The 15,596-nt window shown below is 33.3% G+C and overlaps 1 protein-coding gene across 1 annotated transcript in view; it reads right to left on the bottom strand.

Annotated features, from left to right (window-relative positions):
* Positions 1-15,596, bottom strand: part of LOC127706327 (uncharacterized) — a 207,329-nt gene that overhangs the window by 185,666 nt on the left and 6,067 nt on the right. The window contains exons 5-6 of the mRNA XM_052210860.1: positions 3,851-3,954; positions 203-304 (exon numbers count right to left, since the gene is read on the bottom strand). Of these exons, the coding sequence (XP_052066820.1) occupies positions 203-304; positions 3,851-3,954 (206 nt within the window). The remainder of the gene's footprint in view (positions 1-202; positions 305-3,850; positions 3,955-15,596) is intronic.

The following is a 15,596-nucleotide window of genomic DNA, read 5'->3' as shown; positions in this document are numbered from 1 at the left end:
AAAACTATATTAATGCATGATCGCGTTTTTCATAAAATTGTGATGACATTTTATTTTAGTTATTTATTCATTTTTACACAATATTGTTTTATTATATTTTTTGGAGGAAAAAGGGGGGGGGGGGTACATTTATGTTTTGTTTTGGAAAAGAAGGAATTAAGATTTTACATTATGAGCATCAATTAAACAATCTAATACTTACGCCACTGGCATACAAACTGGAATGGATCACTACAACTCTCATCATTCCAGCCTCCTTTATTGACTATTACACAGTCTTCATTACCGGCATCATTTGGTTCACCTACAATCAATGCCATGGTAGTAAAATCCTTTATTACCTCGGGTTCATACATGTTAATATGTTTAGAATAATATTGTGCTTTCAACTTTATTGTTTCATATTATTATTGTCTTTCATAGTTTCATTTTAAATTAAGTCTATCGACGGATGATATTATCGCTAATTAGAGATGACCAGGATATTGACGAACGAACGTACGAAAGCGTGACGAATCGTACGAAACGGGAGCTGCTGTTTATTCATTGTATATTAAAAACATAAATCTAACATAAAAACGCATGTTGAAGTTAAGTAATTCGCATCGTCTGTATTAAGTTTACATGAGATATTTCCTGTCTCTGTATAATTAACTCCTCACGTTGAATTGATAATTAATAACGTAATGTTTTCTACAATAGAAAAAGGTGCATTCGATATATATAAAACTCTGTTTTGACAATGAGGTTCCAAAAGGGATTTAAATGAGTTACTGAGTTAATACAAGGGTGATAGCATAGATATTGACGCTTTTATTTTGATATGATTGATGATCAATTTCAAATCAGTTTATTTTCTCACTAATTTTAGTTGGCTTATGCCCCCAGACCAACCGAATTAGGCTAGATGTAGAGAACCTCTGCCCAAATTAAAAAAAAAAATAATGTGTAGACAAAAGATTTTTTACGAATATTTTGTGATAAAAAGTTGATACATGTACTTCAAAAGAAATTGATATATTGATAATCAAATTGTAGTTGCAACTCGGCTATTGCATCTTTGATGCTCATTACATTTACTAATTGCAAATCCATGCGGAAATCAACGAGTTTACAGACCGAAAACAACAACAGACTCATGTAAAAACGCTCAAATTATCCAACAGACCACGTCACATGAGTTGCATACTGGTTAGGGTCCAACTTTCTTGGTAAAAACGGATATAACTCTAGGAAAGTTGGACCAGATCATCCTACTCACGCGTTCACATGGATATAAAGTACGTTTCACCTTGCTGAGTATCACATTATGGTAAAATATGATAAGATAAGGAGAATATCATTTTGAAATTTTGATTTAAACATACTTACGGCAACTAATTTTTGTGACATGTTTCCAACTACTATGGCTTGTTCTCTACTCATGTTGAAATTGGGACAAAACTTAAGTTTTTGATAGGTACAAAATAACTTATTTACTAGTGATTTCATGTTAACTGTTTTCTACACTATACCAATAGGTATATAACTAGCCGAAATAGTTTCTACATTCTAAAAGTTAATAAAAAAAAGACCTATAGGTTTATTATTGGGAGGACAGATATACCATATTTTCCCACGCGAGCTTAGCAAAACGGAAAGGCAATATATCAACATTCCGAAATAAAAAAAAGGTTGACGTACCATCATCAAAATAATATTTATTACTGATCATATCATTTGCCTTCTGGGTATTTTGTTAAGTCAAAGAAACTTGAAATAATTAAATAATTGAAACGTATTTCAACAATCGCAAAAAAAACATGTCAGAGGATGCCATGAGTATGTGCATATTGGAGAGGATTAAAATTTTTATAGTTGTAAGTATTTAAAGTTGTCTTTGTGTGCGTTATAAATGGACCCTTGTGTCAATTTAAATCCCCTTAAAAAAAAACGTTATTTACTCTTATGACTAGTGGTTTTTTTTTACACCTAATAAGTTTTGCCATCCTCAGAGGTTGACAAATATGATAAATAAAAAACACCCCGAAATCATTATTTTTAACTGGTTCAAAATACTATATGTTTTTGTTTTTTTTTTGTTAATTGAAAGATTTGTCTGTTTGAAATTTGATTGATTGATTGATTGATCTATTGTTTGTTGCTAAACGTCCAGTTGCAAATAGTTCATAGATATAGGAAGATGTGGTATGAGTGCCAATGAGACAACTCTCCATCCAAGTAACAATTTATAAAAGTAAACAATTATAGGTCAAGGTACGGCCTTCAACACGGAGCATTGGCTCACACCGAACAGAAAGCTATAAAGGGCCCCAAAAATTACCAGTGTAAAACCATTCAAACGGGAAAACCAACGGTCTAATCTATATAAAAACGAGAAACGAGAAACACGTATGAACTACATAAACAGACGACAACTACTGTACATCAGATTCCCGACTTAGGACAGGTGCAAACATTTGCAGCGGGATTAAACGTTTTAATGGTACCAAACTTTCTCCCTTTTCTGAAACAATAGTATAACATCACAACATAGAAAGACACACTATAAAATATCAATTGGAAGGCTTAACTCAATCAAAAAACGTAAATTAACACACAATGAACGAATAAATTTGATCTGTGATACCTGAATGCAAATACATAGTTAATAAAATTTATAAGGGATAAATAATTAAGGTCAAAAGTAAATAAACAGGTTTAAACAAAGTTAAAGTATGATACCACTGTGAAATGTTAAACAATATTTAGAAAATCATCACTTTTGAAAAAACCTGCGTCATATTATACACAGGTAAATGAAAATAATTTTGTTGTTAAGTATACTTCTTCTTCTGTGTGTAGAAAATCTTCCGTTTAGGAATACCAAGAAATTTCTTTAATATCAATAAAACTAATCTAACACTTGGTACATATGGGGTGAATATCAACAATAAAACTATACAATAAGTGCTAGATAAAACTTCCTGTACAGGTGCAAGAACAATATTTAAGGAGAAATGAAATAATTTTACATCCATGTTTAGAACGAGAACAAATTAACAATAAATACAAAGTAATTTATCCCATAGGTCGGGAAAGTTTAGATTACATTTGCAAACCGAGGGTATATATTGGAAAAGAAATTTATCCTTGCAAAAGGCCACCTACGTATACCTCTCATAAAATTGTTGCAAGGGTTTGACAATCTCTCTACATGAGGCATCGGATTTAACATCGCCATTCTGTCCGGATGTAGCTGAGTACTTGTACATCCTGCATTGCCAAACGGACGCCCCACTTTGGAAAAGGTTTTACTGCGGATCGGAAGAAGACCTGTAATGACTATATTTCTATTCCCCAGTCACCCTTGGCGGGGGGGGGGGGGGGGGGGGGAGGTTTGAAACTTTAATATCCAATAAAAAACATTGAACAAACATACAAACCGACCGACAACAGTTATTTAGTAATCTTATAATTTTAATAATTGTTTCAAATCTTCCAAATCCTGAATCACTATTTGTTTGAGCATTGCGAAAGTCGTCGGAGCACTCAAATAATCTTATGTGTGATGTACATTTCATCATGCTTTCAACGATAATAATCTCATTGTATCGTAGTAGATATGTTACACTTACGGAGACTTTAAAACGTCTTTCATATATATTATGAAAACCTTTTTAACATCGGTATGTTTTATGCGTGTCGTTCTATTATCACGATTACATGCCATCCAAATAATAACATCGTTAAGTTTAAAGTACGTTTTGTAAACATACAATTACCTCTCCTATTACGTCCGTTCGTCGAGATACGTTCGTTCGTCAATATCCTGGTCATCTCTATTACAACTTCCCGGTGTTAATATTACCTGGCCACCATTTGTAACCGGAGACGCTTGTTCCATCAGCCCATTTCCAACTACTGGTTTCCGAATAACGATGAGCACCAGTCCAGATGTAGCCGTCACCAATGCTTTACAAAAATAAAGCATAGAAAAAATATGAACTTGTAAATCAAAAGAGGGAATGCATTTCATTATCAACGTGATGAATGTAAATGTTATATTCATGTTATTTGTAAGAACCGTAACCTTCAGTTTGAAATATGCTCTTCACAGCTATTCACATACTTTTGTTCTAGTGACGGTTCAAAAATTCCCTAAAACGTTGACCTTATTACTGATGCTTTAATCTATCCTGTTTTGGTGTATGTGTTCCAAAATTCTATGTGTACTTAACTTTTACACAATCTTATATAGGTTGATGTTTGCTTGAAGCCATCTAAGGACAAAACGCTTTATTGCGGCTGAAGCCTGTAGATGTATCATTTGGAAAATAAATACAATAGTTTTAGGATAAAACAAAACCTTATATGTTAACTGACATGTAAGTCAAGGTGATATATATGGGAGACCGGGGATGAATGAGACACTTTTCACGTTTTTGTTTATGAACTTTATATCTACAAATCGACTGTACGCAGTTTTCTCACTAGATCTAGCAAACTAAAACAACATCTCGTGCACATTTAAAAAAGGGTTTAAATCCTCTAAGGCTGCTTCTTTAGTCACATCTGACGATTTGATGGAGGTTTTCGCATGTCACAACCTACCCCGTATGCAGGGTAGGTTGTGACAGAGGGTGGGGTAAGTTGTGACATACATACAGTAATGGCAGCCCTGTTTACATTCCCAACTGTACATGTTAACTTTGCTTTCTGTGTTGTTATATGTGTGCCCTAGACCAAATATCTGAAACTCAACGGACATTATGATAATATACGATAAAATCTTTAAATCAATTGTATGTAACCAATCTTGATTCCTCGAGAAAAAATGTTTCTTTTTTTGAGGGGGGGGTTAAAAAGACTTTGGCTTCTGCCGGAGTTCTTATTTGCAGATTAGGTTGATTCCGCATAAATAGATCTAACCTATCAACCCCTGCGCACTTATTTTCAATCCATGGCTGCGGCATTTGAATACTGAACTTGTTTGCACATTCATATGCTAGTCGTATTACTTCTTTAGTGGTAAGTCCGAAGTAAATGAACGAGGTATTTAGTAAATATCTTTCAAGTTACTTTCAATTTAATGGCATAATGTGCAGAATAAACACACGGATCAGTTAATTCCTATCTAACAGGTAGTAATGGAAATTTAAAAAGGACGCCTCAAAAACTTTCAAAATATGCCGTAATTTCTTCTATAAAGAGGCGTTTCCAGTCGCTGTCTCAGTCAACCCCAGTCTCCCATACATGTAGTTAAAAAATAAAATACGGTTCTAAAACTAAACGACAAAGCAACACGTAATTCATATAGAACTTTTAATATTTCGGAATGAATCCCAATACATATACTATAGAAAACTAGTATCTTTCAATAGGCGGTTTTGCCTATTCTTTTTACAGCCTTTGTCTAAGTATGTCTAGCTCTTGAATATGTAAAGATTTTAGCTTATAAACAATTCTCGAACGAACTTAGGGGCCTCGGTTGCTGTCAATTGTATTTGTATCACTAGCCTGTCAGCACTGAGGTTGTGCATTCTAACTCCGCACGTGGCAGGTGCTTTCGACTCCAATCTTAATTGAATAGGATTTTCAGTTTTCATGCCGAAGGTCGGGGGTTCTCTCTGGGCACAACCTCAACCAATAAAAATTGACCGTATAGCCAATAGTACTGAAAGTACCATTAAACACCGACAGTCAATCAATCAATCAATCAATCAAACGAATGAACTTTGTGTAAGGGCAAAACGATTGGATAACAAAATAAATAGAACACCCAAGAACAAAAATGGCATAAGCTAAATAGTTTCAGAGGGAGTTTCCAACCTTAAGTTTAGAAATAATTACAGGTGTGAATTATAAACAACCTTCACATTCTTAAGTGTTGATAATATTATAAAAATATGCAGATTTGTTTATAAACAAATGAAGAAAAATAGTAACTTTCTGAGTTCGAGCATAGCTTATCTTACACTGATTCCATAATACTATGATTTAAGTATTTGTATGAAATAATGGAGATAAATAGTCAAATGATAGATTAACAGTGGAAAATAAAGATTGCGTGACAAGACAGTCGAATTCTTTCTTAGCTCGAAAAATGTATTCGTTTCAGGACCAGGAACTCAAATGTATGGTTTATGCATTCACGAAACATACACTATACCAACATAATAACCAGATTCGTAATATACATCGTAAAACAGTCAAATACACTTGTATCCGTAGTCAAAAATGTAGCATACAGACCGTAATGGCAGCAAATATGAATCCAAATGTAAACAGTATAGATCATTGCTGATATTATTCGTATATATAATGTGGCAAAACATTAACAACCAACAAGTACAGCATTGCACAAATTTAAATTACAACCGTGTCCAATATAAAGATCATCAAAATGTGTCCTTTGTGACTCACAAAAACTTGTCAACAAGACTGAATGTATACTATTGGCTTCGTCATATTAAATACCGATATTTATTAAATTACACCAATGGTATAGCAACATCAGGACACAGGTTTATATAAGTACTGATAAGTGACATTGCACCAAATACTGGACCAAGGCGTCCAAAATTTCCATGTGGTATATGGAAAAAACTTGTAATCTCCAGTCAATAGCATGTGATGAATGTGATCAATGGCTGTACAAGACATGTATTGGAATGTCGACAACAGACATCAACTGACTTGGTAACAGCAGCGATACATGAAATGCCCCAGCTGTGCTTCACCTAATAATTCATTAGTAGTTTAGCCTTTACCTCAACTTGATGGAAAGAACTCCAATAAAAAAAATATCAAATCAATCTGAACGTCCATCATTAATTAACAGCGAGAGTCATATTCATCTCTTCCATCAACATCCAGTATTACTTACTAAACCAGATCAACTGTAAACACAGAACAAGACTAAATAAAGGCAACAGTAGTATACCGCTATTCAATAGTGATAATTCGATTAAGCGAAAACAAATCCGGGTCACAAACTAAAACCGAGGGAAACACATCAACTATAAGAAGAAAACAACGGAACAACAGAAACACTGAACTACAACAAAAGCAAACGCCATCATACATGGAAACGGACTGTAGATAACAACTACCGTAATCCTAACTTGGTACAGGACATTTTAAGAAAAAATGGTGGGTTGAACCTGGTTTTAAGGCTAGCCAAACCTTCCGCTTATATGGCAATGTTTAAAATACCGCTAAAATGACAACACTACGTGACAGGTATACAGTACAAATAAACGCAAGATAAACTTTTGATATACTACTAGAGACAAATAGGATCACTACATCATCACCTATAAAACCAAAATCAAAGATATTGAACAGAGCAATCAATATGAAGTGCTTACGAATCTTGAACGTTTATGTTCAAAGTCTCGGGAAGAAAGGAAAGCTATTAGAGCTCATCATAAAAGATACAGATCCCGATATCATACTGGGAACATAAACCTGGCTTGACGACACCATAGCATCAAATATTACGAAATGACCTTGATTATATTATCCAACGAAGAGATGACTAACCGATTGGCATGGAGGTGTTCTCATTACAACCGAAAAGCATCTCCATTTACAAAATGTACACAAAAGTAAAGCTACTGAAATGATCAGTGGAGAAATAACAGTTAATTCAAAGAAAATCACATTGGCATCATACTATAGACCTCCCAATAAAACAGACAACGAGTACTTAGAATATACTCCAAATGAATGCTACCGCTTAAAATACAAAAAATAACATCCTGATTATCGGTGGAGAATCTAACATTCCAGATATCAACTGGGAAAAGTTAGCCATAAATGATACACAGTATCCATCCAAAGTGAACTAAAACCTTTTTGGACATAGTGACAGAAATTAATTGAACAAAAAGTAAACTTCTACACAAGAAAAGAAAAAAAAAGAAAATAACTCTTGACATAATCTTGACTAGCCATTCGAACTTTAAGCAAAGATGTAAACCGATTCCAGCTATTGCTAACAGCGACCATGACATTAGGTCGTCTTAGTACACAATTCAAGCACAGAAACGAAAACGTATATTCCAATCATGGAATAGAACAAAGGTGAATGCCGTACGTTGACCTATAGTTGTTATCGTCTATGCCATTTGGTCTCTGGTAGGGAGTTGTCTCATTGGCAGTTATACGACATCTTATTTTTATATCAAACATAGATGAAATCGAACATGATGTAAAATTGAAAATGGAAACGGGGAATGTGTCAAAGAGACAACAACCCGACCAAAGAGCAGAAAATAGCTGAAGGCCACCAATGGGTCTTCAACACAGTAATACAATCCCTCACCCGGAAGCGGGCTTCAGCTGGCCCTTTAAAAATGTATACTAGTTAAACGAAAATGGACGTCACACTTAACTCCGAAACACATAAATGAACCAAAATTTCAAAAAAACTATACAAGACTAACAAAGGCCAGAGGTTCATGTCTTGGAACAGACGCAAAAATGCGGAGGGTTAAACATATTTTGTGATATCTCAACCCTCCTCCTATACCTCAAGCCAATGTGGAAAAAAAACACAAAGCAATACGTACAGTAAAATTCATTTTAAAAGAAGTCCGAGTCCGATGTTAGATAAGGTAACAGAAGAAACTTAGCAAACAGACAATGATGAACATAAATTTACAAAGGACTACTAGCAGTTACTGACATGCCAGCTCCAGACTTCAATTAAACTGATTGAATGATTATGTCTTCATCATATGAAAATCAAGCACAATCCCTCCCGTTAGGGGTTTCATATCATACCATCATAAAATATATGTGAAAAACATAAGTCATTACCCGTATCATGTCAATAACTGGTTTTAGAATAAATGTGTTTAATTAGGACGCAAAGACCCTATAAGTGAATCTAAATATAATTCCATAAAATGCCATTTTTAATGACTTGACAACAGTATCGTAACTACATCCCTTCTGAATAAGTCTGTTTAAAGGTTTGGTTAACTTTTGAGGTAAATGACGACAATTTTGTGCTTTGTATAAAATATTACCATAAAAGATGGGATGTGTAATACCTGCACGTATAAGATGTCTGCACGTTGATTAATATTTACGAATGATGTCCTTGTACCGATGATAAAATTTAGTAAATGTTTTGACATGTTTGGAATATTGAAAACCCTGGTATAATAATTTTTCAGTAATACAGAGATTTCTTTTGTTAAAATCAAATACAGTGCTACATACACGAGCGAATCGTACAAGTTGGGATATATAAACACCATGATATGGTGCCAATGGAACGTCACCATCTCAAAATGGATAATTAATAATAGGAAACTTAAAATTATCTCTTTTTACTATTGATGTCAGCGAGTACTCGAGTACTCGAGTATCGCTCGGTAGTACCGAGTATCGAATACCAAAATGATACTCGACTAATCGGTTTCTGTTAGAATGTTGTTGCCTAATTCTTAAAGAAAAAATAGTTTTATTTAGAGCGCCTCCCGAGAAATTAGATATTTATCAAAATTAGGATACGTTTCGACTGTTTGCGTTTAATTGTCATTTAAAATTCCCTCGCACAGATGCATGTTATGAACAAGAGCATCTTTTCAAGGCTTATACTTTTAACTAATCGTCTCTCAGTCATTCCACCACCTCTGTACCGTCAGAGCAAATATTTTCATCAGCAGGACTATAAGTTACGTTACAAAGTTGAGAAATCGACTCGTCCCAGAAAAAGTTGAAAAGATAATATTTCTAAATAAGAAAAAATTCGTTGCAACCTGTGTCGACCCTCAGAGAATGGTTAAAGGCATCAGTAAGTTCTAATCATCACCCCTTTGTTGATCATTAAATGTGTTTTTTTTACGATTCACAAATACTGTTGTTTGAGTAAAACATTTTTCTACAGATGTCTCTTAATTAATTGATTAGATTATTGCCAGTTTACATGAATACTACATGTAGTAAATGAGCTATTAATTATGGTATAAAATTCCTGTGACTATTATCTAGCCCTATGTAATAATGTTGAGGGATTTACGTCCAAAAGACAACGACCTACAATACGTGAAATTGGTATAACGTTGTGTTTCCCATTCGTAGATGTTTTTTTTTCGAACGCGTACTCGAGTATCGCTCGGTATATCCAACGCGTACTCGATTAGTAAATCTTCACCGAGTTGACATTCCTACTATTTACGTAAATTTTAGTATTAAGCTTCCCTTTAAATATATAGATATTAAAATTCGAGGTTATTTGCTGAAACCTTTTACCAGAAGACCTTTATTAATTTTGAAAACATGTGGAAATAGTTCAAAGACTAGTGATCAAAAAGTAGCAACAAAGATAACAACTACAACTAAACCCACCCTTGGATCAATGCCGATATCAATCATCTAATAAAGAAGGAAACAAAAAAGCGGACAAGAAATCAGGGAAAACAAGGAAGAAAAGAGATAGAGACATATACATGTATAAACACCTTCAACAACAAACACAAATGAAAATATGAAGAAAAAATCACAAAGAAAACATGAATGACATCATAAGTTTCAGTTTCACCGAGAAAGCGAAAAGATTTTTGCCATTCTTGAAGAGCAAAGGACAGGATTATGTTGGAGTTGCGCCACGCAAAAACAAGGAAGGTTTTATAAAATGCGACAACTAGAGTAAGCAAATATTTTAAATGATGGGTTTTGCTCCGTTTTCACCCAGGATAATGGCTACATCATTCATGATAAAGGCCCAGTAACGTCAACACGATAAATGGCATCACAGTAACTGAAAAAGAAGTATTCATACTGCTAAAATGTCTAGACATAAACAAAGCAGCAGGTCCAGATGAAATACCAATAAAATACTGCAAATTACATTTACAGAACTATTTCCAGTTCTCACAACTGTTTTTCAGTTTTTACATGAAAAATTCCACAAGATTGGAGTGATGCTAACAAAGTTCCACTATACAAGAAGGATATACTCACTTGACAGCTAATTACCGTCCAATTCTCTTAACTTCCATCGCCTGCAAGCTATTATAGCATATAGTTCACAGCAGCATTATGACACATTTCGATCAACAAAGTATACATGGTTTCAGGAAACGCTGATCATGTAAAAGCCCGCTTATCATTACCATTGACCTGATAGCCCAAAATATTTCGAATGGAAAAGGTTGACATCATACTCCTGGACTTTGAGAAGGCTTTTGACGAGGTTCGTCATTCAAAAACCCTGTACAAACTTCAATTTAATGGCATAATGTGCAGAATAAACACATGGATCAGTTAACTCCTATCAAACAGGTAGTATTGGAAGCGGCTATGTATGCACTATCGTATCCAGAATGAGTTGATAGACAACAACAAGAGTACTTACGTCAATGTTGCCGACAGTAGAAGTCGTGTTGGAGCAATCATGATATGGAATACATAACCTTTCAAGGTTGCCAAAGCGGGATCCGTTGAAGATTTCCGCTCAGGATTACAGACTACACATTAATACTGGATTTATCATTGTAAATAATTTAAACCGTAAGTCATCTGATTTTATTGTAATTTTTGTACATAGCCTAAGGGAACTAGTTTTGTAAGGCACATACACCACGCGTAGTCCCGCAGAATTAATTAATTATATTCATAATGGATGGTAAATCCTGACACTTAATTCACTTCAAAATAACTGTTTATAGCAATATATATAACTGCATGGCATTTGAAAGATAAACAGTTTTCATTGATCAAGTTTCGAAACTCATTAAAAAAAGTTTTTTTTTACCAAAAAAAAAGAAGTTTATTTTAAATCAATCGTTTTGCTATGTAAAAAGAGCAGAATTTTAAAGTGAAATGGAAGAAGAAGAAGAAATATAGTGTCAAAATTCCAAAAGAATCGATTGATATGCAACAAAGATTTACACTTTTGAAATTAAATTAATTAGCAAATCAAAATTGATGAAAACAGTGACTGAAAAAACATCAAGAAGACCGGAAATACATATACAAAAATCAAGACAAATAATTTTAAAATTAAAAAAAAAATAGTTGAAACTTTAACAGATAACATACTATGCAAAATATTTATCTTTAATTTTCAAAACTGCACAGACACAACTTTTAAATCGTTATATTCACGAAAAGACAATATTTCTATATTGAATGGTCACATGACAAATTTTAACAGGTGTAATCTAAAACTTAATTGTGCAAAATAGGTATATTTTGGAAAATTGTTGCATGCAAAGGACTATGTTGACCACCGCGAAAATTGGAGACCTAAAAGAGCTTTAGATTGTGTATGTACATTTACATGATTTTTTTCAATTGTTTTATTAAAACGCAACAAAAAATGTTATTTTTGCAGTTTTTCAAGCTTCTAATGCTGTTATTTTTATAAACAATGAACATAAAACATCGTGTATTGCATATACAGTTCTGATAACACAGTTTAACAAACTCTTCCTTTAAAATGTACTATTGTTTAGAAATAAGGGAGCAACCATTTAACTTCAAAAAGGGGGGGGGGGGGGTTATAGTTTTTTGTCTGAGTCAGAAATTTTGCGAACATTTGTATTTAATTTTTCGACGATATCAATCAAATTATTTTTTTTTTTCAAAATTTAACACTATAAGGTATAGGGGAAATCTGGATTCAGAATATTTTTTCTTCATCAAATTGGGGATCAGAATATTTTTTTTGGAAAAAACCATAACCCCCCCCCCCCCCCCCCCCCCCCCCTTTTTTTTGGAGCTAAATGGTCGTTCCCTAAGTTGTAATCAATACTGTGCGCCGTCATTGTTTTACTACTTATTATTGATTTTGTCGACGTTTTCATTGGAAGGATTACTTTTCTATTGTTCTCGCGTCATGCCATCGGTTTTACCACTGTTAATATTTAGCTCATGCTAAAACATTACATGATTTTTTGTACTTTTGCATGAAATTATGGGGATTATTTGCTACTTCTGCTTCACGATATGTCATTGAATATGCTTCTTTATTTTGAATCCAAAAATTTATAGTTTATTGAAACTTTCCACAAAATAAAAACACAAATAGCTACTTCTAATTACACAAGGTCACTTCGAGGATAGCTTTTTCAAGTGCTTCCTTCGACATCATGCCTAAACACGTTATTCCATTTCTTTTTTAATTTTATTGAACAGTTTCAGAGGAGAAGCGATAACTAAAAAAAGGTCAAAATCTAGAACTGCTTTTTTTTAATTTTTGACCTCACTTTCAATTTTGAAGAGCAAGGGTCCACATAAAAAGTTACTATATGTAGGTCTCTAAAATGTATGGTTTATATAAACTTGGGCTGATAATACATCTGATATGAAAAATGCCATGTAATAATCTGAGTATATAATGCTACAAAAAGGTAAACTAACAAAAAACTCCAAGGAAATTTCAAAACGGAAAGTCCCTTATCAAATGGGAGAATCAAAAGCTCAAACACATTAAACGAATGATAGAAACAACTGTCATATTCTGGACTTTGTACAGCAGAAAATTGTTTACAATTTCGACATAAGATTATTGCAGTTTCAATGTGGTTCAAGTTAAAATTTTGATAAAAAAAAAGGAGTATCGATATCAAGCAAAAGTAAAAATAATAGACCCTAGGTCTCTGTCACATACCACTGGCGTCGAGGCAATTTCTCTGTCTACTTTTTGGATAAAAAAACATCATTGATATTTTTCTTTTCCTACGCCACTACCTACGGTATATCAGAAACACTTAGGAGAAAAATATATAATGTATTTGAAGCTTGGCCTACGTAAAACGTTGGTTTTACTGTCGCAAATTGAGTTTACCAAGCGACGCGTAGTTAACCAATAAGAGATCCATCACTTTTATGCAAAATCGGTGCAAATTGGGTAATCGGTGCAATTTTGATAGTGTAACGTTAGACTATTTGACCATAGAAAAGTTTTGTTTTGTTTTGTTTTGTTTTTGCTGGTCACTTTCAGAAAATTGTATACAATTTGTAAAGCTTTAAATTGTCCCGACTCTGAAAAAAGTTAAAGATAAATTTAACAAAGACTATCAAAGCTCTTCCATCAACAACAATTTCTTTAAATCCGCAAATTTAAAACATTAAGAAATGACAAAAGAAATTCCATGTCACCTGACTATAATAATGCGGAATTAAAAATGTTTGTTAATCTCAATTCTAAATCCCCGTATAATCTTGATTAATAGTCGATCAAATCCTCCACCTTTTCCCCCAAAAAGAACGTACCATAAAAATAGAACAAGCACTTTTCTCTACAATAACACAAAAACACAAAATCATGAGATAAAAAAAACCAACTTACGTCTGGAATTATTTCTCATTTGTATTAAAATTTGGTAAAAGCTTGGACCAAATTATGAAATCTGTAACCTTTCTGTAAAAGTCTTTTAGTACTGACGAACTGTTGCAAAAGTAGTAATGAAAATATTCGTTCGTTTAAAATATGAGATTTTACTGCAAACACGCGCGGGAAAAACATCTGTTTATCGAAGCTGTCCTAGGATCTGTCCTAAGACATGATATCTTAGAAATAAATAAGGATAACTTTTGGACCGACTTACGACATGTCTCAGCATGCACATTGAAGCTATCTTATGACTATCTGAGCTAGGATGTCCTAACTGCTGTCTTAAGTGTAAGCATAAAGGAAAATAGCTATTAAAAATTAAAAATATATAAAAATTTATCGAATTTCACCAGTAGTTATAACGATAAGACTAAAAATTAGAACTATCATTAGTATTATTTTAAAATAAAATTGAGAATGGAAATGGGGAATGTGTCAAAGAGACAACAATCCGACCAAAGAGCGGAAAATAGCCCAAGGCCACCAATGGGTCTTCAACACAGCGAGAAAATCCCGCGCCCGGAGGCGGGCTTCAGCTGGCCCCTAAAAAAATGTGTACTAGTTCAGTGAAAATGGACGTCACACTTAACTCCGAAACATATAAATGAACTAAAATAAAAAAAAAAAACATATAAGACTAACAAAGGCCAGAGGCTCCTGACTTGGGACAGGCGCAAAAACAGGTCATAAATAATATTTTTCTAATAATTATACATAAAAACGTTATGAAACAAACACATAAAATAATGTAACTACGTTTTATATAAGTATTGAGCAAACTTTTCGTAAATAGTGACAATTAAAATACAATCAGTAAAAATAATAATTATTTTTGAGTAAGTTTAATACGAAGTGTCAGGGTTTTATACTGTACAGAGTTCACAGAAAAATCTAGTGCATCTTTCATATAGATACGGAGAAAAATAAATTATTTCATAACGGACCACATGCGCTTGGGTAATTCCTTTTACTAAATCATTTTTTTCGTGTGTTTTTACTTTTTTTTTAAAGTAAATATTCTTTATCATTTTAAACTATTTTCATTTATTTAATGTGATTCATTATGTATGATTCTCTTCTATACTTATTTTATAAGAATAGAGAGGCGTCATATATATACTACAGTTATTGTAATATCTTTCGGATAAGAGCATGAAAGACCGCATTAGATAAGTGAAAACAGATTAAAGTTTTAAAAAATAATTACTTAATAAAAAAAAAAAATATTTAGAAAAAGAGGAATCCATTTCTCAAT

The sequence above is a fragment of the Mytilus californianus genome, unplaced genomic scaffold (genome assembly GCF_021869535.1).
Source record: "Mytilus californianus isolate M0D057914Y unplaced genomic scaffold, xbMytCali1.0.p SCAF_6, whole genome shotgun sequence".
Taxonomy (NCBI): Eukaryota; Metazoa; Mollusca; class Bivalvia; order Mytilida; family Mytilidae; genus Mytilus; species Mytilus californianus.
Note: the sequence above shows the minus strand (reverse complement) of the source record. Positions and strands in the feature narration are given on the sequence as shown.